This window comes from Panthera tigris, chromosome B1 (genome assembly GCF_018350195.1).
Source record: "Panthera tigris isolate Pti1 chromosome B1, P.tigris_Pti1_mat1.1, whole genome shotgun sequence".
NCBI classification, from domain to species: domain Eukaryota; kingdom Metazoa; phylum Chordata; class Mammalia; order Carnivora; family Felidae; genus Panthera; species Panthera tigris.
Genome location: NC_056663.1, coordinates 2,907,965 through 2,933,198, shown reverse-complemented (window position 1 = coordinate 2,933,198; position 25,234 = coordinate 2,907,965). Strand labels below are relative to the sequence as shown.

At 43.5% G+C, this 25,234-nt stretch overlaps 1 protein-coding gene across 1 annotated transcript in view; it reads left to right on the top strand.

Moving 5' to 3' along the window:
• The window catches only part of CSMD1 (CUB and Sushi multiple domains 1), a 669,247-nt gene that overhangs the window by 580,555 nt on the left and 63,458 nt on the right, over positions 1–25,234 (top strand). Inside the window, exons 46-47 of the mRNA XM_042982757.1 lie at positions 9,062–9,256; positions 13,833–14,006. Coding sequence (XP_042838691.1) covers positions 9,062–9,256; positions 13,833–14,006 — 369 coding nt within the window. The remainder of the gene's footprint in view (positions 1–9,061; positions 9,257–13,832; positions 14,007–25,234) is intronic.

The window sequence follows — 25,234 nt, the reverse complement described above, 5'->3', positions numbered from 1 at the left end:
TGTTTTGGAGCATATACACTTATACACTTAGTCCCTTAGGACATGGTCTCGGAATTGCTTCTGTTGTCTTTACTGATCACCCCCATCTTCAGAGTAGAATACACACAATACGTTACCCTTGGCTCCTTGACAAACATTGTTTGATCGTACGTCATATCGCTGAGCCCTGTGTCATGACACCAGCTGTACATCAGGCCTCTGTGACTTTCCACTACGCCCCAGGCCCTGTCATGAGCATTTACATGCCTGCAGTCTGAGCCCTTTAGTGGACCTTTGCAGCACTATCATTATCCGCATCATGCAGATGGGGACTGGAGCCCCCAAAAGTGGAAAACCCCCCAAGGTTGCATGGTCGGTCCACGGCAGAGTCGGGACTGAAGCCATCTGTCTGCCGCCAGCCCCTCCCTGCTGGAGGCTGGACTCCGCCTTGCAGCTAGTGTGAATGGGCCCATCTTGCCCCACAGGATGCATTTACAAGGGATTTCAGTGAAGATGTTAGCAAAGCCGATGAAGAAGAATCCAGTTCCCGCTTGATCTAAATACATAATCATCATATGCATATGTCTTTTTTAATGCATATTAAATTAAGTACATATTTAATGCATATTAAAGCTAAAGGGAAAAAAGGACTTTTGTAGGAGGCACAAATCTATTTCCAGCTTCCAAGGAAGTCTGTTTGTTACAAGACTTGGAAAATAGCCCAGGCCACAAGGTCAGTTCAGAGCCTCAGCTGGCAGCATGTGCCGGAGACGTGCGCAGTGTCCCCCAGCGCTCCCCAGCCCGCCCTGATTCGTCCCGTGCCCGGCGCAGACCGGGGGAGCAGACCTGGCAGGTGATGTGCTGTGTGAGCCTACACGAAGTTGTCAAACAGCCAGTAGACGCCGGCTGGGTTCCTGCTCCTCGACGTCGGGGTGCGTCACTTTGCGGGATGGGTTTGTGCAGTCGTGTGCAAGGTGAGGGAGGAGTCCTCGCCAGCCCTGGAAGCCTCTGTCGTGGCCGACCGTTAGCGCCAAACCTCAGCTACTGTAGATTCTGCTGGGGAGGGGTTTGAAGGCTGTACATTAAGGTTGTGCAAACTCGCTGTGGTTATTGAAACCGTCCTTTTGGGATCATGGTGCTCCGTTGGAGTTTAGATATTGTTTCAGATTAGATTCAGACCCCTGCTTTAGGGCCAGCTGTGCTCCACTCTATGATTTTCTTTTGCAAAGACTGAACATGGCTTAGTCTAGCTTTTTGTGTTTTAATTGGACTTGTGAACAGGTTCCCCTTGGCGCCTTGATAAACATAAGAAAGAAAATGTGCCCTGAAATGCCCCATGGTAAATCTGGGTCTTGTTTCTTATAGGTCATTTGCGGCCCCTGAGTAATGGAATATGTTAGTTATTATTGTTTTATCTTTGAGAAGCATAAACCCTGCAACAGCAGGTGCATTTGTCCATTGGGCTGACGGCCATCTCTTTGTAAGTGCCTGTGAAATGGACATCAGGGCCCCCGTCAGACGAGATGTGAGGAAACTGCTTTTTTACAGTTGCTTTTTTTTAATTTGCTGCCATGTAAGCAGAGTGACTCATGAACATGAGAGGTTTTCTCCCTTTTAGTCTGGATGGCTGAGCCTTTGCCCAGCCCAGCAGGCTGAGACGTGTGCCAGGCGAGCCGTGCTGCTGTCAGCTGGCCAGGGGTCTGCCTCTGGTGTGTGTAGCTGTGCTCCAGAATGCTTCCACACCTGGGTCAAGCACGGAGCACACACTTCCTGAAATGTAAAATAGTCCTGCAAACTTGAAATTGTGCATGGTTTTATAGATATAGAGAACTTGAAATTGTGCATGGTTTTATAGATATAGAGATATAGATATAGATATAGATATAGATGATATAGATATAGATATAGATATAGATATATAGATATAGATATAGATATAGATATCTATATATATAATATATATATATATATATATATATATAGTAACTAATGCATTAAATAGACAACACTTTATTTTAGTTTTTATTTTTTCAAAGTTTATTTATTTTTGAGAAAGACACACAGAGCATGGTTGGGGGAGGGGCAGAGGGAGAGGGAGACACAGAATCCGAAGCAGGCTCCAGGCTCCGAGCTGTCGGCACAGAGCCTGATGCGGGGTTCGAACCCACCTACTGTGAGATCATGACCTGAGCCGAAGTCGGACGCTTGACCGACTGAGCTGCCCAGGCGCCCCAAACACACAACACTTTAGGGTTAGTGATCATTCTGCATATTCTGTACATACATTGATGTCAAAACTAATGATTATTCTTTTCTGTTACATTGAATGATTAAGTCTATTCATCTTACTAAATATACATATATATAATATTAAAGTATATATATATATATATATATATATATACACAGTAAATATAAGTATGCATTTACTAAGTATAAATATAAGTATAATATAAGTATATTTTCACTTAACTATTCTAAACCCAAAGTTATGGAGAGACGGGAAAATTAACACACATTTCTATGAGTTCTTGACATCAGTGTCCCCACAGAATGACGTGATGCTGGTTACTTGAAATGTTACAATCATGTACCATCCAAAAAGAATGTTTCCACACATCTGTCACTCCTACTGAAGTGTTTTGAAGAAAAAAATGACTTGACTCCATGTATGACCTCATGCACTAAATTATAAGAATTTAGGAACATTGTACTCATCGCTGGAAGGGAAGTTCACGAGTTCCGAGTTTCCTAGCTTAGCCCCATCTTACACACGGTCGTGATGCTCCACCTGGTCCTGTGTGTGTGGAGTCTTAGCAGAGAGAGTGTGTGTAAGCAGAACGTATTTGTTGCATATTAATGTCCTCGTGTCACTGTAGTGCCACACCATCAGAGGAAACAGCTCCCTATTCACTCAGCACTGGATCGAAATCGTGTCTTCTCATGCGCCAGCTTTCATGGTGCCTCCTGCACCCCCGCTACAGCACCAAACCACCAACTTTCTGGAAGCATCCACGGCTCCCCACCCTTCTTTTATCTTGTCCCTTTGGATGTCTGCAGACCTGTGTCCCAAGTATTAGAGATTGAGGATCTGACCAAAGCAGGTGTCATCCACTTGTATAGCATTTCACATCAGGTGTACCTCAGCCGGATGGCCACCGGCTTCAATGCCAGTCCCTAGTTTGTGTGGTTTGTCTCCATGAAAGCATCCTTAAGTCCTTGGGCAGGGCCCTGGCCCTGCTCTCACGGCACTGACTATGTTGTATTTACAACAATGTCAGAATTTAGGGTCACATTCATCATAACCTACAAATTACCCCGGAGACATTGTTAGGCTCTTAAAACAACGGAAGGAGGAAAGTCTCACTAGGGGAAATGGGAAAGAACATTTAAACAAATGCATCGACTATTTTTAAGCAAACAATTTTCTTTCCGCAAAAACTCTAAAGATGTTCCTAATTATAAGAGCTGGTTCAGTGTTGGTTATCGGTGCATACTGAAACCGTGACCTTACGTGTGCAACTTACGGGACAGAAAAAACACACAGGTAAAAAGAAGACACATGCCCACAACAGGAAACTTCTAGGGATGTTTAGAGGGAACTGAAAAGCCAAGTTTTTAAAAGACAGGTATTGGTGATGTAAATACTGTGGATTCCTTTGTTGTGAGCCCAGTGGACAAGGAGTGAAATACTAAGATTATTTTACTATAAATCTACTCCTTGATTATCAGTACTGTTTTCATCCCGTTCAGGGGTTGGTTTAGTATAATTAAAAAATAAACCATTTTATGTAATTGAAAAAAAATGGCTTTAGTAGGGAACTTCGATTATAGAATTATAAAAAAAAAATCTGAACAGTATTTACCAGTATCACTAAGAAGATGAAGTTAATTCAGTATTAGTCTTTTTTGTTATTGAAATCAGATTTCCTGGAAGGTGTTTACCTTTAAGCTAGGGAAAGAGCTGGAATATTCTTTTTGTTTTTACTTAGTTACAGTTAGTTAGGTAAATGCTCTAGGGTCTGACTCCACTAAGATCTACTTATTAAAACTAACATAGCAGCAAAATAACAAGAAGCCTGGGGCAGAAAAATGTCTGATCTCAAGAAGGGGCTTTTGTAAACTTCATAATTGAATGCGAAGAAATCTGGCAATTCCAGGACTAGAAAGAACATGAGAATGTTCAGAGGGTTTAGATTCAGTCAGGAATCTTGGGGAGGGGGGTGGCGGTTAGGGGCTTTGAAGTGTTGGGACATTTTTTTGGTCTGGTAGCAAAAGTCTGATCACTCTCAGTGAGCCTGTAAGTTACCTGCTAAAAGGTTGCTTTTAAAACTCTGTGATTTGAGCTCTACTAATTCGCTACTCTTATTCTAAACAACTCACACACTCAGGATTTGGTTAACATCTGAGCTTAAAACAAAAATCCAGAAACAATGTATTTCCTTAAGAATCTCATGCTTTCAATCCAGTCTTGGTGGTGGGGCTTCCTCCCAGAGCAGTGTTGAAATATGGGAGGGTGTGGACTGCATTGAAATCTCTGTCTTTCAATGTCTTTGCTCAAAGACCTTACATTCCTTATTTACCTAAGCCCAAGCAGGCTTGTTCCTCAGCTTCTAATGCACCAGAACTGAGCCGGCTTCTGGGCCCCCTGACCAGTGAGGACAGCCGATTAATGGCATGCTGAAAGCTCGCCCAAGTTGTGAGCGCGAAGAACATTTACGAGGCTGATTAAATCATTCTCCTGTGATGGCATCCAATGGTGATTTTACAAATCTAATTAAATGTGCTTGAACTTGGTGATAAGAAGCACTCCCCTTGTTGGGTATAATGGGGGGATCTGTTGTTAAAAGAGAAAAGAGAGTTGCATCCCTGCATGGAGGGGCTGATGGGAACACCCCGGAAAATGTATGATATGTGTCTGTAATTTATTGTGGGGACGGGGAAGTCTAAAGGGCTTTCTTTATGGTGGAAATACTATCATTGTCTGAATACCTTATACAAAACAACGGTTAGTCTTTCTGCTTTGCCGCTGGCCAAAGGAGTCGGTAACAAATCAGAATCACTCACGGTAGAGTCAGATTCTCAATATAAATTCTCAAGTAAAATACAAAATATTTTATGTTGTCACTGAAATGTTTGCAAGACAGAAATTGTGTGTGTGTGTGGGGGGGGGGTGGTGTGGGTGTGAGCAGAGGGTGAGGGTGAGCTGGAGAAGGGGGTGGCATGGGGAGGACCAGCGGATCTCTCCCTGCCCGTGGGGGATGGGAGGGAGAGGGAAGGAAGAACAAGCCAGGAAAACCCTTGTCAGGTCTCTGACCTGTGTGACCGGGGCTGCTCACCTTACAGAAACGCCAAGGGGAGAATGAGGTGGTATTTGGGGCCCACAAAGGGTCCTTTGTCTATTCAAGTCCCTTTTCCTCCCACAAGGCCCAGAATTCAGGCACAAGATTGGGGTTTCCCCTGCCGCCAGGCCAAGGCAAGCAGGGGCACTGCCTTCTGTGACACTTTCATCGGCACTAATTCCTTAGGGCTCATCGGTTTCTCGGTTTCTCATGTTGTTTGCATAAGAATGCGGACATCCACTTGGATAAAACTGACCAAGTGGCCCCCTTTTCTCCACCATCTGGAGGAAACCATTTTCTGGCACCATCTTGGTTGACATTCCTTGGGATGTTATCACCCAGACCACGGCCTCACTTGTTCATGCTTAGACATTTGCTATAGGTTATCCCTCTGGGCATCTTTGAAGGTATTAAATAGAACCCCAATTGCCACAGCTTCTGAGGACCTCTGCTCTTGCCCCTCTCCCTTTGCAGAACTTTCACATTAAATATTTATTCCAGTCTTACTTTTCCCTTTACTCAGGTTCCACCCGTATGGTTTTATCCCTTCCATTCCTTTGCAGGTTTGTTTTTTGTTTTTTGTTTTTTGGGTTGTTTTTTTTTTTGTTTTTTTTTTTTTTGCTGCCACAACACTTTCTTGGCACATTAGTTTTCAAAGTGTGAACACACGCTCACACACACACATGTTCACTCACTCAGATTTATAAATATATGTCATCAGCACCTGTTTTAGGGCAAACATACTCAATAAAAAATGTGAAAAGACATAGTGCTTACAGTAAAAGAGCTGTTAGCCTACTAGGGAGAAAGAGATTCAAGTGATCAGTTTTTTTTTTTTTTCTGGTTTAACAGAATCAGATAATTCTAAGGCAAACCAAAGAGCATTTTCACAAAGAAAGAGGTAATCATACAGAATTTGGAAATCACCACCGTAGATGATATGAGCTCAAAGTAAACGACCGTTTCCACTGTAAATGCCAACAGTGAATCCTTCCTGGCACAAGTAGAGTTTGTAAAAGTTAGTTCAGGTCATTGAAAACAATTCAGCTCATTGTAGAAGTACAGTTTTTGGTGAAATGAAATGAACTTTAGTTGACATAGGCAGTGGGATTGAAATGGAGCTATGGATTTACAAGGTTAAAGGCATTAAAAACTTTTCAGAAATAGCCATCCTGCCTGGAATTCTAAAGGTATTCCAGTTAGAGAAGAATTTGCTTGTATTATTCAGGCAAAACACTTAAATATCCATATAAGTTTTACTTTTTGTTCGATTATAATTAACATACAGTGAGTATTCTGTTAGTTTCAGGCATACAATACAGTAATTCAACAATTCTATATATTACTCAATGCTTATTAGGATAAGTGTACTCTTAATCCCTTTCTCCTGTTTCCCCATCCCCCCCCCCACCTCCCTCTGGTGACCACCAGTTTGTTCTCCATATTTAAGAGTCTGTTTGTCTCTTTTTCCTTTGTTCATTTGTTTTGTTTCTTAAATTCCACATAGGAGTGAAGTCATATGATATTTGTTCTTCTCTGATGAACCTATTTCACTTAGCATTATTCTAAGTCCACCCATGTTGTTGCAAAAGGCAAGATTTCATTCTTTTTTATGGTTGAGTAACATTCCTGTGTGTGTGTGTGTGTGTGTGTGTGTGTGCGCGCGTGCGCGTGCACATGTATGCACACCACATCTTGATCCATTCGTCTGTCATCGGACACTTGGGCTACTTCCATATTATTGGCTGTTGTAAGTAAGGCTGCAATAAACATAGGGGTGCATGTATCTTTTCAAATTATTCTTTCTATTTTCTTTGGGTAAATTCCCATTAGTGTAATTCTTGGATAATATGGTAATTCTATTTTTAATTTTTTGAGGAATCTCCCTAATGTTTTCCAGAGTAGTTGTACCAGTTTGCATTCCCACCAACAGTGATGAGTATTTATTTTTCTCCACACCCTCGCCAACACTTGTTTCATGTGTGTGTGTGTGTGTGTGTGTGTGTGTGTGTGTGTGTGTTTTAATTTAACCATTCTCACAGGGTTCTGCTTTGCATTCCCCCAATAGTTAATGATGTTAAACATCTTTTCATGTGTCTATTGGCCATCTGTAATTTTCTTTGGAAAAGTGACTATTCAGGTCATCTGCCCATTTTTTAATTGGGTTATTTGTTTTCTTGGGGTTGAGTTGTATAAGTTCTTTATATATTTTGGATGTTAACACCTTAATGTATATATCATTAGCAAATATCTTCTCCCATTCAGTATATTACCTTTTTGCTTTGTTGTTGGTTTCTTTTGCTGAATGGAAGCTTTTTGATTTTGGTATAGTCCCAATAGTTTACTGTTGCTTTTACTTCTCTTGCCAAAGGAGACACATCTAGAAAAATCATTCAGTGGCCGATATCAAAGAAATTATTGCCTTTGCTTTCTTCTAGGATTTTTATGGTTTTAGGACTCACACTTAGGATTTTAATCCACTTTGAATATCCATTTTGAATCCATAAAAATTTTGGACAATCATTTCCTTTAAAAATACTTAAGAGAAACAGACCTAAGGACTACTTTCAAATTAGCAAATCCTTTTCACATTTTATTCATCATTGATATTATTGTAATAATACTGAAAAGTCCATTTTTTTCACTTTATTCGCATTTAGTACTGGTAAATTACAGATAGAAGATTCAGTGAGATTTTTGTAACATTTGAATATGTCCGATTCAACTATGATAAACTATATAGAATTTGCTTTCTAATTTACTACTAAATAAGTAATTTATTAATATCATTGTGAAAAAGCTCTGATTTCTCCAGCTAAATCTTCCAGGCTCAATAAATTAATCAGTCAGCTCAGTTCTGAAGGTGGTCGACTGCCTTGAATGTTCATATATGGAGAAATGGAGTGCCAACTTTGTAAAATTCATTTCATATATTATTTTACTTTAGTATATATATATATGTATATATATATATATATACACACACACATATATATATACTCACATATATTAAATTTTGCATACATTTTCAGCATATTCACAGATCGCTTGAAGTCATCCCCAAGAAAATGGCGCGGGTGACACCATTACCACTATTATCACTGTTATTACATTTGTAGCTCCTGCTCTGTATTCAGTAGTTACTGTAATTCTAGGCCTTCTCCTAAGAGCATGAAAAGATGGTCTCTTTTAAGATCTATTAAACATTTGTCCTGACAGTATTAATGCAGTCTGCAGATAAATGCTGTGTGCCTGTAAGGCCAGTAACATACAGAATATCTTATGTAGGTGTGTTTCATAGAGAGGAAGGGAATGGGGGCATACGATTTTCTGATCGTTTGTGCCCAAGCTCGTTGTCAATGTCTATTCTATTCCAAGATTCTCAGAGGAAATTGAGACAAATGATATGTAAGATTCTTCTACGCATGTGCTCATTTACCTGATGAAGATTTTCCATCCAAATGAACCGTGCAACTTCTTGTGGGTGATTTATCCATTTCTATCACAGCGTCACTGCACAATCGCCAATGCACCTGCAATGAGGCCGCCGAATGCATTTTCCATGCATGATCATCCCCTGTGACTATGTGGGTAGTAGAGAAGAGCACCTGAAATAATAGGCCAGCAGCTTCTGTTTTGCAAGATCAAGTTCAGAGACAAGGGTCTTACCATTAAAAGCAAACGTGATCTGATCTGTCGAGAAAACAATGGTGATGTTAATAAGTATGTTTCATTTCCAGCGGTGATTTGTCCTGGCATCGAAGCTCAGCTCCCGGAGCACGTCACCTGGAGACTGGTTTCGGGGTCACTGAACGAGTATGGAGCTCAGGTCGTGCTGAGCTGCAGTCCTGGCTATTACCTGGAGGGCCAGAGGCTGGCACAATGCCAAGCCAATGGAACGTGGAGCCTAGGCGACGAGAGACCCAGATGTCGAGGTGAGTGACCAGTGCACTTCCCAGGTCAGGTAGCCATTCTGAATTAGTGACATCACTGACCGCCACCTTTTAACCCCCCACTGTGAGTGATTGCCCCTATGGATTAATAATGTAACCAAATGGCATTTCTCATCATTATAATGATGAATATGGATTTTTATGTGACATACTTAAAATGTATGATGGCTGGGTTAAATATTAAATGTTCTATTCATTAATGATTGCGTTGTATACATTTTAAAATATTCGAATACTCCGATATTTCAGATCAACTCAAAAACAAATCCAGGCCTATGTTTCAAAAGATAACTCCTTCCATGCACTGACTATTCAAACCCTCTAATTAGGATCTTGGGAAATATTATTTATGCTGAAGGTGTTGTGTTCTCAAATAATGACTGTCTTGAAAAGGGAGATTATTATTCTCATAGGTACAAGATAAGCAATTAAGCCTTTGAGTGGGTTTTATAACAAATATGAATAAATAGAAAAATAAAACAATATTAGTATTGTTCAGAGCACTATTTGACTCAGATATATTTAACACATACTCTTTAGTGGGTTGTTCAGAGGAAATTATCATGCACAGAAACAAGTAGTCAGACCAGTGTCAAATTTATCAAGCACACAGCTTAATAAGAAGAAACCAGAATAAAATAAGAAAAATGACAAAAGAATGCTTTGTTGTCTTTGACATAGCCATCCTAATTCAACTTTGAATAGAGCCAACGGTAAGTAAACATGTATCAAGCGCTCAGTCAGGAGCACGAAGGTAAGTTAGGGAGGGTCAGTGAACTTGAGGACCTCCTCCATAGTCCGAGTGCATGACACCACCAGGTCCCCAGACAGCCCTGCCTGAAGCCTGTTTTCCAGAGTAATCATTAACGGTTCCCTTGCCTTTGTCACAAGTGTCCTGGTTTGACTTCATTCATACTAAATTTCCTCCTTGTTCCTCTCGGTCCGAATTAGGGAATCCCCTCCTTCCCACATCCACGCGGGTCTCCCTTACAGGCACCCACTGCAAAGCTCCATGGTGTGATTCAGAGACTCAGTCACTAAGCTCAGCGAGGAGAGTGGAGGCGAAAGACTGGGGAGCCTCTACCTTTTGCCTCTCTCAGACTTTCTAGGCAACATTCCATCAGTTTCGATCCAGAATCAGAGTCTTAAAAGTAGGCACACGTAAACTTCTTGGAAGTAGGGAGTTCACGCGGGGCTTCTGCGGATGCAACCGTCCAGTCTGGTTTTTGCTGGGCTTTCTTGTTGCCTGGTGTGCCTGGGGAGGATGGTGTTAGTGTTAGGTGGGTATTTGCTATGCCACAACACGTTACACCAAAGTCCCAAATCTCCATTCCAGAAGAACTGACACAGGGAGACTCGTGTTTAGAAGAATGTTTACGAAAACCGGGGGCAGGGCCAGCCTGATTATTGAACCAAACTCCTTAGCAGGAGGTTTCTACTTCTTTGGGGGGAAGAAAGCAAAGTTGGGTTTCTACCATCCATAAATTGTGTATTTGCCTCCATTCTTCTGAAATTCTAGAAAGTCTGTCTTTCTGACTTTAACATACCTCAGTCTGGTGATTCCAATACTAAGTCTGGTCCAGGAACAACAGCCAGAAATCCATATATCTGGAGATCTCTCCAGCCAACTTGGCATACAAATGTACTTTGGAAATTGTCAGCCATTCATTGGTATGGGTTGTTGTATCACATCACACTTTGATATTTATCTATCTCAAATATCATGGACCTGTGGCCTTTTCCAGAGTCAGTGGGTTCCATTGAAATCACTGATTGCTGGTTTTTTTTTTTTTAATCATTATTTGTAGTTTTCATCATTCCAGTGTGGCCAGAGCAAGTCCCTTCTCCCTGGTTTCTTCATCTTCTCCTTATGATGTCTTTCAAGTTGTCCCTGTTTTCTCAGGAAGACAGGATATTTTATGCTCATCCTGAGTTTTTCTTAACTAAACAAGGAATCAGCCATTCTCCAAGGAGCTCTGGAAACTTTTGGTGGAAAAGGGTGTTAGAGACCAGCATCTGTGCCCAAGGGTATGCATTATGTTGTTCATATTATCAGTGGTAGGAAAAGCTGACCAAGCTAACTATTACTTTTGTGACCAAACTGAAAATGTTGTTTTTCTTCCCCCAAAAAGACTTGATATGAATATTTTTTTTGATTAATTTTTATCTCTACTGATACATTTTTTTTTAAGTTAAAATAACTTAAATAACTCAGGGCGGTCATGACCCCAGGGGCAGCTGAGTCATGTTTGAATATTTTCACTTTGAGCAAGGCCTTCCTTTGACTTATAACCAGGCATCTTGGCGTCATTCCTCGGGGCCTATTAAAGCAATTCCAGACTGTGGTCTACACAGCATGCCTTCACATACTTAACAGTCACCTGTCCTGTGATGCTATCTTCACAATAAACTGCCCCGAACCATCCACAGTCATGTCACGTCATCTGTTTGTGTTCATGTTCATCTGCACATTCAGGAGGACTTTTCCAGGTAGAACGTACCGGAAAGTCCCTACTCTTGACCTTATATTTATTTGCCACACTCACTAACACTATCCGTATTTCTGACAGGCAAGATGGCCTTACAGGTCTAGAAACACCATGTCACAACATGACTTTCTTTCTAAGTTGAGGATTTCAATATGCACATAATTGTAGAACTGAAGGCAAGGGGAAGGACGCTGCCCTGGGGGGAGAGACACCCATGGCTTGTGATCCCTGGTCACAGTGAGGGGAGGCGGTGTGGACCGCACAAATACTTGGGAGGAGAAAACAACATGGAAACGAGGCTCTATTTGGATGTTTGACAAAGCGTATGTGTATACGTGGTGTATATGTGTGTTGTGAGTGTGGTGTGTGTGTGTGGGGGGGTGGTGTGGCGTGTGTGCGTGTGCGTGTCAGGACAGCTTCCCCAAGTGAGTGTCGCTGTCACCATCGCCGTGTGGGTCCCCTGCCGGCTGAGCCCCCATTGCCCCGCTGCGGACAAGCCGCGGCCGTGCTCCCTTAGTCCTCCCTACAGGCTGGTGAGCCTGATGGAGGACAAGCCCCAGACCCCGTGGGCGCAGGGACATTTCCCCAGAGGTGAAGGAGCGGCGGCCATAGAGCGGGCTTGCCGTCCACTGAGGGTGCATTCTGGCCCCAGGGGACCTCACGGCCGCTAGCGCGTTTCTGACTGTGCGGACGTTTCAGGACACGGTCTAATTATGCTGAGTGGCTGCACGCGGATCTTTAAATATCCTAACTCAAGGCGAAGCTCGCAGTGTGTTTGGGAAGGGCTTAGTGGAAAGTTCATGATAAATTGTAAAAAAAAAAAAAATTAACTTCTGCGGGAATCCGTTGACATTTGGCCCCGGCACGTGTTAGCACTGTTGCTGCACATGAGACACAGCCCTACAAGTTGAGCGATCCCAGAAGCTGGAACTTCAACAACAATAATGTTCCAATCACGACCTCCCCTGTCCGAATTCCTGCTGAGACATCCTCCCCAGGACACACACCAGCTGCCTGTGTCCGTCTGTCTGTTTGAAATGGAACCACAGCGGGGACCCCTCAGAGTAAGATCGGCTCCATTCAAAACCCTGGTCTACGTGGCACAGCGGTAAACGTTGTCGTCCCTTGAATCGTCAGTCGAGGCGTTCACACGGATTCAGCCCACGAAATAGGTCCCCAGGTCAGCTCCGTGTCAGTTGGCCCCGACCGAGCCCTGATCGGGTACCAAGCGTCGCTTTGGCACTTGCACGCGCCCTCTCATTAGAGCCAGCGCGCGGCTCTGCGGGCAGGTGTTGGTAGGAACGCGTAAGAGAGGAACTAAGGAGGACCCCGGAGTCTTGGAGGAAACCGGCCTCCCCGTAACCGGCAAACCGAGGACCGAACCTGAGGAGCCTGGAGCCAGGGTCTGTGTTCTTCTTCGCTACATTTGCTGCCTCTGATCAGCTCACTATCGATAAGAACTCCGTAACGATCAGCTACCCGCGGCCTGGGCCCTAACCCCTTTATGCAGAGTAACTCAGCAAGTCCTTGGTTCCCTCAGAAGGGTCTTCAGACCCTTGGTCGTGACCCGTGCAAAACCACACGCAAGCCTCTGGGAACAGTCAGCCTTGATGACTCCACGGTCCCAACAAGTCACACAAGTACATGGAGGGAACGGGGAGCTAGGCCTCCCGTTGATGCGGGCGTCCTGTTTTCATCACGCGTGACTAAGTGCGGCTGACGGCCCCGGGCACGACCGCTCCTGTTCTGCAACAGGTGTCCGGTGACTGCCACGTGGCTCTCGTGGCCGATGCACACGGAAGGGCGTGCGGACGGCCCGCGCGCTTGACTGGTCTGCCTCCGTGGCTGTGTCCGTCCACCGCACGGTTTTGGAATCCGCTCTAAGCGCGCACGTTTCCATCCCAAGGGCGTAAGAGGAGGAAAATTAAGCCTCCTAGATGGTTGACCTGTCTGACCCTAACCAGACATCCCTGTCCCTGATAAAAATTAAGGCTGAGCATTTTGTCATGCTTAAGCAAAAGAATAACCCGCAGACTTGAAGTAACATTCGCTTTTTGTTTGCCTTCCAGTGATCTCGTGTGGAAGCCTCTCCTTTCCGCCAAACGGTAACAAGATTGGCACGCTCACAGTTTATGGGGCCACAGCTATATTTACGTGCAACACGGGCTACACCCTGGTGGGGTCTCACGTCAGAGAATGCTTAGCAAATGGACTTTGGAGTGGCTCCGAAACTCGATGTCTGGGTAAATCAATCTATCATCTGGTATTTCTTTAATTTAGCTAAGCCTGAAAAATAGACTGTGGTTGGGCAAGGCATAACACTTCTTGCTACAAATGTTCCGACAGAGAAACTAAATCCTACCTGTGGTCTTAGCGCTACACTTCACACAGCAACTTCTTTAAGTATTGAAGGGGATTATTTTTTAATCTGGCCAACAAATGAAAGTCACATATTGCCTTGAGTGACTTAGAAACTATTTTCTACAGTGCTGAGGGTATCATCGCAACTTTATGCCATCAGTTTAGGACACACAAAAACGATACTCAAAAATACTACATGCTTTATCTTTAAAAGAAATTTTACATTGTGTCAGTAAGTGGGAGTGACTAAAATCAATCAGCACAAGTACAATGAATTATTTCGAGAAGAGTGTGTGCACAGTCACGTGTTCTTCCTTCGCTTAAAGGTTAAAATTTTCTGCATGATAATTTAAAAAACTTGAGTTGAAAATCTTTTTCGCTGAAAAAAAATCTAGTGAATAAACATAAGAAATTGTTGAATTGGCAGCTTAAAGCACGGACTTACAATGCTCCTGTAGGTCTCCAAGTAATCTTTAAAATATGTTAACTGCCTTTTGTCCTTTTGACCTCTTTGTGGGACCTCGATAATTTTGTAATCGCTCAAAAGCTATAGAAGCTGGAAAGTTTAAGCCTCTGACTCTCCATGGGCTGGAAATCACTTCAGGAATGAAGCCAGGACCAGTAAATTTTGAATAGTAAAAATCTGGTCTTTTTACTTGAGATAATTTGAAGAAATGCTCAGGAGAATTTGGGGGAAAAGAGAGAGAGAGAAAATGAATCTAAATAATAATTCCAGAGGAAATCAACCAGCGAAAAGAGTTTCTTTGTCACTCTTATCCATGAAAGGATACCTGCTTTCTTTCTTTTTTTTTTTTCATTCGAGAGAGAGAGAGAGAGTGAGCGAGCAGCGGGGAGGGGCAGAGGGAAAGAGAGAGAATCTGAAGTAGGCTGCATGCTCAGCCCAGAGCCCTATGCGGGGCTCGATCTCATGACCATGAGATCATGACCTGAGCTGAAATGAAGAGTCAGGCGTTCAACCAACTGAGCCACCCAGGTGCCCCTGACACCTGCTTTCTTTAAGTTGCTGTCATACCTATATGGAAGCTGCCAGCATCCCCTGTGTGTGTAAATACATATATTGTTGCTGAGTGTGGTCAGTATTGTTGTCAGTACACTGTGAAACTTCCTTGGAATGTGTGTGGGATTTTGTGTTGATAGTCACTAGTGCCTCTGAGATTTTCTGAGCCTTCCTACGTGTCATTATAAAATGTCTGGTCATTGAGTACCACTCTCCGTAAGGCGGCCCTCCTTCGGGGTAGCTCTTCTCTGTTACCTTGAGTGACAGACACTTGGTGCTAGGAAGGCAACCAGGTGGTCTAAGAAACGTACTTGTCTGCTCTAATTGTGATAATGGAAAGCAGTGACAATTTACATTTGACTAGTGACCTACTGGTTACAAAAGCCTCATGAGGTGAGATGGTTACTGTGGCCTCAGGGAGTTTGAGTGGCACAATTTCTATAACTGACATCCTGGGGTCTGCTGGGGTCTTGTTGATTCCAAAGAAACCTTCACTTTTTCTCTGGTGTTCTTCTTGCCTGCAGATAAGGACTTCGAAGTCGAAAGGTTGCACGGTGTGTTGTATAGTTGTCTGGGCTAGTGTGCCGCAAAGTATGGCTTAGGTGCGATACAATATGTCTTAGAAGCTTTTGGGAGACGGAGTGTTCTGAAGGAATTGAAACTGAAAATAAAGAGGAATAAAACTGTCTGGAAAAGAATATATAACACATTAGCGTAGGAGGACCTAGATGTAAAATATAAGGAATGATAAAATTGGAAGAGGCAGAGAATACGGAAGAAAAGCAACTAGAAAAATATTAGAGAGGACACATTGCCACATATTATAAAACAACGAGTAAAGGGTGGGTAATACACTTAGTATAAATATTTCAAAAGTCAGCGAATGCAGTTGCACAACTACCACTGCGACTTGAAAGTGTAATTCGTGATGCAGGCACACCTCCGAGATAACTGTGGATTTGGTTCTAGACCAACACAATAAAGCAAATATTACAATACACTGAGTCAAGTGTATTTTTTGTTTTCCCCATGCACATAAAAGCTATATGTACGCTATACTGTAGTCCGGTAAGTGTGCGATAGCGTTACGTGGAAAAACAATGATGTACAGTTGACCCTTGAACTACACGGCAGTTAGGGGCTCTGACTCCTCCCTCCTGTCAAAAATCTACATACAACTTTTGAGCCCCTAAAAACTGAACCTCTGATAGCTTATCGCTGACCAAAAGCCTTACCGATAACATATAAATGAACACGTATTTTGTATGTTATGTATAATATATACTGTATGCTTACAATCAGGTGAGCTAGAGAAAATAAAATGTCCTTAAGGGACACCCGGATGGCTCAGTCAGTTAAGCTCCATCCAACTCTTTGTTTTTTTAATATTTTTATTTATATTTGAGAGAGAGAGAGAGAGAGACAGCACGAGTGAGGGAGGGGCGGAGAGAGAGGGAGACACAGAATGCGAAGCAGGCTCCAGGCTCTGAGCTGTCAGCACAGAGTCTGATGCGGGGCTCGAACTCCTGAATCATGACATCATGACCTGAGCCGAAGTTGGACGCTCACCCCACTGAGCCACCCAGGTGCCCCTAGCTCCATCCAACTCTTAGTTTCAGCTCATGTCAAGGTCTCATGGTTGTGAGATCAGGCCCCACGTCGGGCTCCGCACTAAGCGTGGAGCCTGCTTGGGATTCTCTCTCCTTCTTTCTCTGTGCCTCCCCTGTGTCTCAAGCTAAATAAATAAGCAGAGAGAAAATTTATTAAGAAAACCTTAAAGGACAGGAAATACATTTACAGTACTGGATTTGCTGAAAAAAATCCACGTGTATGTGTACCCACACAGTTCAAACCTGCGTTGTTCGAGGGTCAAATGTACACGCCTCAATTTAAAAATACTTCATTGCTAAAAATTGCTACACAATCCGAGCTTTCAGCTGCTCACAACCTTTTTGCTGGTGGAGAGTCTTGCCTCAGTTGTGATGGTTACTGACTGATCAGGATGGGGTCAGCTGAAGGTCGGGGTGGCTGTGGCTGTTCCCTAAGATGAGGCAACGTGGAAGTTTCCCACATAGACCGGCTCTTCCTTTTATGAACAACTTCTCTGCAGCACGTGGGGCAGTTTGACAGCATTTTGCCCGCAGTGGGACTTCTTCCGGCTTTGGAGCCACCGTCTCAAACCCTGCCGCGGCTTTCTCAACTCGGTTTACGTCGTGTTCTCAGTCCTTTGTTGTCATCTCAGTGACCATCACAGCATCTGCACCAGGACTAGATTCCATCTCAGGAAACCCCTTTCTTTGCTTGTCCACATGAAGCGTCTCCTCACCTGTTCAGGTTTGATCGTGAGACGCGGCCCCTCGTCCACTTGTGACTCTCGTTCTCTGGCTCCTTCCACCACGTCTGCCTCTACTTCCCCATGAAGTCTTGACTCCCTCAGCGTCATCCATGAGGGTTGGAGTCCACTTGTTCCAGACTCCTATTTATGCTGATATTTTGACCTCTTCCCATGAGTCACGGATGTTCTTAATGGCATCTAGAGTGGTGAGTCCGATCTGGAAGGTCTTCAGGTTACTTTGCCCAGATCCATGAGAGGAATCACCATCTATGGCATCTATACCCTTGTGAAATGCATTTCTTCGATAGTAAGATGTGAAAGATGAAATGATTCCTTGATCCACGGGCTGCGGAATGGATGCTGTGTTAACGGGCGTGAAAACCGCATTCGTCTCATCGTGCGCCTCCATCAGAGCTCTTGGGTGACCAGGCAGAGCACAGGCAGGTAGAGCACAGGCAGAGTAGATGTAGCCCAATTCTGAAGGGCCCGCGGGTTTTCAGAACGGTACGTGGGCATCGGCTTGCACTTAAGGCACCAGCTGCGTTAGCCCCTGACAGGAGCGTCAGTCTTCCTTTGAAGCCCTGAAGCCAGGCATTGACTTCTCTCTGGCGGGGAAAGCTCTGTAGCATCTTGTTCTAACAGAAGGCTGTTTCACCGACTCTGAAAATCTGTTGTTTGGTGTAGCCACCGTCACGAATTATCTCCGCTGGATCTTCTGGAGAACCTGCCGCAGCTTCTGCATCAGCACTTGCTGCTTCGCCTTGAGCTTTTATGCTACAGAGACGGCTTCTCTCCTTAATCCTCACCGACAAACCTCTGCTGGCCTTAAACTTTTCTTCTGCAGCTGCCTCCCCTCTCTCAACCTCCGTAGCGTTACAGAGAGTTAGGGCTTTGTTCTGGATTAGGCTTTGGCTTAAGGGAATGCTAGGGCCGGTGTGATCTGTCTAGACCGCTCAGACTTCCTCCTTGTCAGCAATAAGGCTATTTCAGTTTATTATTATTTGTACGCTCACTGGAGTAGCATTTTTAATTTTCTTCAAGGACTTTTCTTTTGCATTCACAACTGGGCCAGCTGTTTGGGGCAAGAGGCCTAACCTTTGGCCCAAGGCTTTCAACATGCCTTTCTCACTAAGCTTATTCATTTCTGGATTTTGATTCAAAGTGAGATATGTGTGGCTCTTTCACTTGAAAACTCAGAGGTCATCACGGGGTTATTAATTAACCTAATTTTAATACTGTTGTGTCTCAGGGAATAGGACAGCCGGAGGAGACAGATGCAGCAGTCAGAACACACATGACATGCACCAGTCAAGTTCACGGTCTCATATGCACGTGGTTTGGGGTGCCCCAAACCCTGTTACAATAGTACCAGCAAAGATCACTGATCACAGAGCACCATCACAAATATAATCAAATATAATCAAATATAATCAGATTTGAAATGTTGTAAGAATTACCAAAACGAGACACAGAGACACAAAGTGAGCAGACACTGTTGGAAAAATGGCACCAATATACTTGCTCAGTGCAAGGTGGTCAAAAACCTTCACTTGATAAAAATACAGTATTTGCAAAGCACGATAAAATGGGATATGCATGTGCATGGAGTGTGACAATGAAAGGTTATCTCTTGTCCTGAATAATAGATCACTTATGTCTAGATAACATAGTATAAACCAGTAAGAACATATGTCTGTGGGACCCAAGGAGATATGGCCGAGGCCAGGGTGGGGGTGGGGGAAACAGACAGGAGAACAGAGGTAAAGTCAGCGCTAGAGAAAATTCTCAACAGGCTAGACAGATAAAGGGAATAGAGGATCCAGTCCTAAATCTGGCACAAAGATTTGATAAAGTAGATAACGGATGCCACCATGACCTCAAAGTCACCCAGATGCCTTACTTGTATACAGTGATTTGAATGATATTATTTATTGACAGTGAAAAATGTACAAGACAATTTTCAATTATATTGACTTCGTTAGAACGCACAGGAGGTGCTCACAGCTACCGTTCATAGCTAAGAAATGACTTACAACAGTGAGGAATCTGCCCAACGTTGTAAACAAGACAAAACAACCCCCACAATTCTGACTTTGAGAAACAGATCACCCCAATGAAGAGAAAAATGGAAAATTACCCAAAGAAATGGAGACAGTTACATGAGATGTTCTACAAGAAACTCAGTTTGCAAGCAAAACAACCCTACAATGTACTAAGGGAATTAAAATACAGGTGAAGGTCATGCTGTGAAAGATAGATTCACCACGAGCGGGGTGCAGTGAAAAGATTCAGGACCATGAAAGTGTAAGGACCCTGTAGAATGCAGGTTTGAAATAAGAGCCAAATTCACTCATTGTGGTTGGTATTGAAATAGTGGATGGCCCAAGTAAAGCAGAAGGGCTCAGCTTCCTCTTCATTCTGTCCTCTGTGTCATGAATTGCTCTGGAATGCAAAGGTTAGAACCTGCTTTTGTATCAGAAACCAGGACCCCAGGAGAGAAAAGGAGTCTGTCCAGGAGAACTTGAGAGTTTGAGTGGAGTGGCTGGGGGGACCCTAGAGGAGGTGTCCAAGTCACTGACAGTCCCCCTGCCAGTGGCACGTTATTAAAAGGAACGTGTAGTGTGATTTTTCACACGAAAAGGAAAGAAGCAAGCTGGCAGGAACGGTGGATCTGTTAATTTGATGATCCACAGAGCTGTTGGTCAACTCTGTTGTTTGCAAGATCTGTGGTGACGCATGCTTATGAAGAACACAGATAGTTTCACAAAATAACATGCAAGTCTGGGTTCATCTTTGTCTGACCTTGCTTTTAGATGGGTGTTTAGAAATACTCTTTAGAAATGGTGCTTCTGAATTTGGCAAGACGTAGATCAAGGTTTTCTGTTACGACTCTCACAGTCAAGAAAGTATAGGAGCGCTATGTTGTCTTTTAACAATTGCTGAAGGGGCTTTCCACAGTGACATCGATTATTGGGTTGATGCGACTGGAAAGCAGATTTCCAGTTGTGTAGTTCTCTCCCTCATTCTAGACTTCTCCAAGAAGTCTACTCCAAGACTTCTATCCACACCTTGAGTAGAGGCGTAATAACGCCAGCTGAAAGAGCGAGAGTAAATATTTGGCAACCGATTCAGAATGTCACCGATTTCAGTGACAGACGAAACACATATGAAAATAATGCAATTCATGGAAAGCTTCACTCTAAGTAAAAAGCGAAACACCTTCCAATGTACATGACGAAGAGAAAGTTAGGAAACCCTAGCACTCGTGGAAGGATTTGGTGTTCTCAATATGAGAAGGCTCATAAATGCAGAGGTAGCCCTGAGACTGATGGTGTCCAGGCTTCATGAACAGGACCCATCTCATTCTCTGGCTAGGAGGTCCGCGTCCACAATGATGATATCGCTTCCGTGAAATAGTTCAAGTGGGCGGTGAAAAACTGGCACGAACCTGTGCTCAAGGATGTAGTAAACATGATAGGTGAAGAATGTTTGGAGAGCCTGTGATCATCAGTTTGACTGCAAGACAAGTTAGGAAGTAAATAACAGCCATGTTCAAGTATTTAAAATGGTATTGAGAGGTGGAATAAACCCATTTTGGTAAACTGTTTTACGTTACAAGTGTCAGCCCTGATGGATGGATAGTGCCCACCACAAAGACCTGTATTGAGATCTCTAAGTTTTAATCAGGTGGGGACAGGGGGATAAAAAAGCAACGAAACAAAAATAAAATGAATTAAGTACATGTACCAAAGGCAAGAGCCAGGGTTGCCAATGACATTAGTGATGCATAGTTTGATTCATTTGTTTGGAATGGCAGACACTGTGCGGAAAAGTAGTTTTCAGACTATGTGTAAGAAATTCCTTGCCTTTATTTTTTAACATGTTAGACCTGCCCTAAAATGCAAAGAACAGTTCACACAGAAGGCAGTCGCCTGTTTGGTAGGCTTTTACATGTAGGATTCCTTTAGACTTGGAGCCTCATTGATTCCATGTCCCAGATGCTTTTCATTAGAATGCAAAATGCTTTGACAAAAGCATTTTTTTCCAAGTGTGTGAGGCATCTTGTTTTTTTAACGGTTACTGGAAGAAGAAATACTTTGGCCTGAGAAGTTGCTTCTCTTTCCTGTGGAACGTGGATCATATTTCCAGTTGTAGCACTGTGGTTATTTCCAGCGATTTCCAGCAGGAAAGACCATGCCAGGGTCCTCCGATGATCACTGCAGCAGAAATGGCTAAGCACGTGGACCGACAGCACTTTCACACTGGGACGCTGGGGACTGTATCTGCAGGAGAGCTGTATTTACAGAGATGAAGGATGGTCTTCTTTGCTAAACACTCCGGCACTGAATCCACGCTGTGTTGGAGCTCGCTGGTCTGAATTCTACGCCAGAACCTTTGAGACAGGATGCAGTGAGGGAAGCCGCTCTACCCTGTGTGTGGACATCATGGTAGCTTAACTCCAGGCAAAGGGAGGCCTGTGTGCACCACAGGATCTTAGCGTGCACTTAATCGATGCTGTCATTCTCACCTTACTACTGGGGTCTCCCAGCGCTCTGCGAATCACCAAGGGCTTGTTCTAGTTTAACATCTGTGTTGTGCGATGCTACACATCTCCCTGGGCTAGGGAATTAAGCGCTGGGAATGCTGACCCCATATCTACTCATCAGGTACCTCAGAATCCATCGGGGAAGTTTGATGATCCCCATGGTCCCTTCCGTTTATCTTCCCTGTGGTAGTTTGCACTGGGCCCAGCAGACAGCACACAGACTAGACGAGGTGGTACGCTTGTAACCCAGGTCTCCCGCTGTAGAGACCTACATTAACCTCTTGATGACATTTATATCATTTAGACTTCTCACACGTAATAACGCTTCATCTCCGGCACCTGGCCACCTCTTTAGTATGTGGTATTCGAGATGTCAGTGATAGACCGAGATGTTACCCACATAAAGAACATGTTCCTTTTTTAGTAGGTTGTTTTGCTAGTATTCGAAATAAGGTTGCCTTTGCTGTACTATAATGGCCTATGAAGAGATGAATTTTTTTGTACGTATAATAGCATGGTGACATTCGTATGGCTGAAATAGCTAGATGACATGATTCAAAATAATACTGTTGGATCATACTGTCTCATAGTTCTTAGAGAATAGAATTGGCAAATATTCTGCAAACGCCTGGTGTTTTAGGATAGATCCGTGTAAAAAAATTTAACAGCCGATTACGGTAATGCTTATATTACAGCAGAATTGCAGCAGCGGAGTAGAAAGTTTACGCGCCCACCCCTGATCTCTGGTACACAACGTTCTGTGTAAAATTTAGCTGTATGATGCCGGGGAAGGGAAAATATTTGGCAACGGCCAGTGCTAGTCGTCACATGTTACATATGCATCGTCAGTGGCTGGGAGATAAATGTCACGAAACACTCCCCAGCCGCAAGCGCTTCTGTCCGTATTTCTGAATATTCTCTAATGATATTCATCCGATTCCTCAGGAAACGTGGCATAGGGTGTAAAGGTTAATAGGATCCAGGTCTTCTGTTTTCAGGAATTTATAATCAGAGGAATAAAGAAGATAAATACCAAGTGCCTTTAATAAAAAGGTGAGATTAGTGAATGGCAAAAGAGAGAACTCGGGGTGGGAGAGAGGCCGGTGGAGGAAGCCGTTTGGAGCGATGCTGGGAATGTGCACAAGCAGAAGTGGAGCGAGTTCCTCCCAGAAACTCCGATGTGCATCCAGTGCTGCAGGAGGTGGTCCAGATGGTCCAGAAGGCTGGCCCACTGGCATGCAGCCTGTCCTGGGGAAGTGCTCTGTGTCGAGTCCCAGGAAAGGGGGGTGTGCACTAATGCGGCAACGCGCTCATGGAGGAGAAGCCATCTAATTGTTCAGGTTCAGGCTCTGGTTCAGGCACAGGCTCGAGGCTGGGGTGCGGGGCCACACCCTGCTCTCGGAATCACACTCTGCCGGTGGAGATACGTAGGGCAGAAAAATTAGGTGTCTATTTGCTGAGTTCACAATGCAGCAAAACAGCAAAAAATCTTGAAGTCTGGGTATTTTTTTAAGTTTATTTTTTTAATGTTTATTTGTCATTGAGAGACAGAGAGACACAGAGGGTGAACAGGGGAGGGGTAGAGAAAGGGGGAGACACAGAATCTGAAGCAGGCTCCAGGCTCCGAGCCGTCAGTACAGAGCCCGATGAGGGGCTCAAATTCACAAACTGCAAGATCGTGACCTGAGCCGAAGTCAGTCACTTAACCAACTGAGCCACCCAGGCACCCCTTTTTAAGTTTATTTTTAAGAGAGAGAGAGAGAGAGAGAGAGAGAGAGAGAGAGCACATGCACACAGGCAGGGGAGGGCAAAGAAGGAAGTATGTGCAAAGTGATAGAGTGATTATTTGGGGAGCTGTACAAAAAGGGACAGATAAAGGACTTCTGAAAGCCCCAGAGACTACCCAAATCCTGAAACTTTTATTTATATTAAGTATGGCTTAAACTAATTCTCTTGGCACTAGGAAGTGTCAAAAAAGATTTGAGACAAACATTTTGCGGCGAAGATTGGGCCCTCCTTTGATGTACTCATGCACAAAGTGTCGTGTACCTCCTGTAAGCAGATACCTACGTGTCCTTGGGAAAATTCCCTTGCTGTCCATGGCACCACATTTTCTCAGACTTAGGCAAAGTTGCTGAGCACTGCCCCTAGAAATCACACTTGTGGAAGATCAAAGTCTTGTCTCTCAGCACTCAGACGTGTTCCTTTAATACGTACAGATCTGAAGATTCAAATGCATCCAATGGTGTTTAATGCCAACAAGTTTCTCTGCATGTAAGAATCTGAACCATCTGACATTTTGTGACTGTTTGTTAATACTCAAGAAGAGTTTGTCAATTGGCTTTGGAATCCACTGCCAAATAACCTTGCCTTTAGCGCAAAGCCAGTGTTATTGCCCAGAAAGGAAAGAATGGAACAAACTGCATTTCTAATTCTTACGCAGGTACTGGGCATTTATAATGATTATTATTTTATTTTCAGCAATAAGTACCAATAATCACAAAGCAAATATGAAGGTTGAATATTTGGTTTGTAGATTTTCTAAAAATGTGTAAATGTATTCCATTTTAATCCCCAGATCAATATTGGTATTTGTACAGACACAAACCAGTGCAGTGAAAAGGTGACCTTACAGTAGTGAACTCTCAGGTTGGGGAGGAGTGTGTGTGTGTGTGTGAGAATGTGACCTGATGATAGGAGAGAGATCCAGGTATACAGTTCCGTTTAATGGCACAGATTCCACACCAAGGGATGCAGGGCTCTGGGTCCATAGAGTGCACACCTATAACGTGGGAGATAGCGTGTCCAGAATCTCTACTGGTGCAGTGCGTTTCTATGGAATATGGGCAAAAATGGAGCTTATTTACATTTCCAAATCACCGAATTCATTTCTAAAATCGTACAAGTGCACATAATTGTAAGACACTCTAACACGCGTTACTTGAAAGTACATTAAAACCTTGGATTCTGAGTAACTTTTTCTGCGAGGGTTCCACAAGATGAGCAAACATTTCTAGTAAATTTTAACTTGATACACAAGTGATGTCTTGCGATACGAGTCGTAGGTGATGCCCAATGTCACGTGATCACAACTGAGCCAATGGTTCCGGAAATTCACTTTGATATACGAGTGCTTTGGACGACAAGCATGTTTCCAGAACAAATTATGCTCACAAACCAAGGCTTTACTGTAACTTGAAAGTTGGAAGTG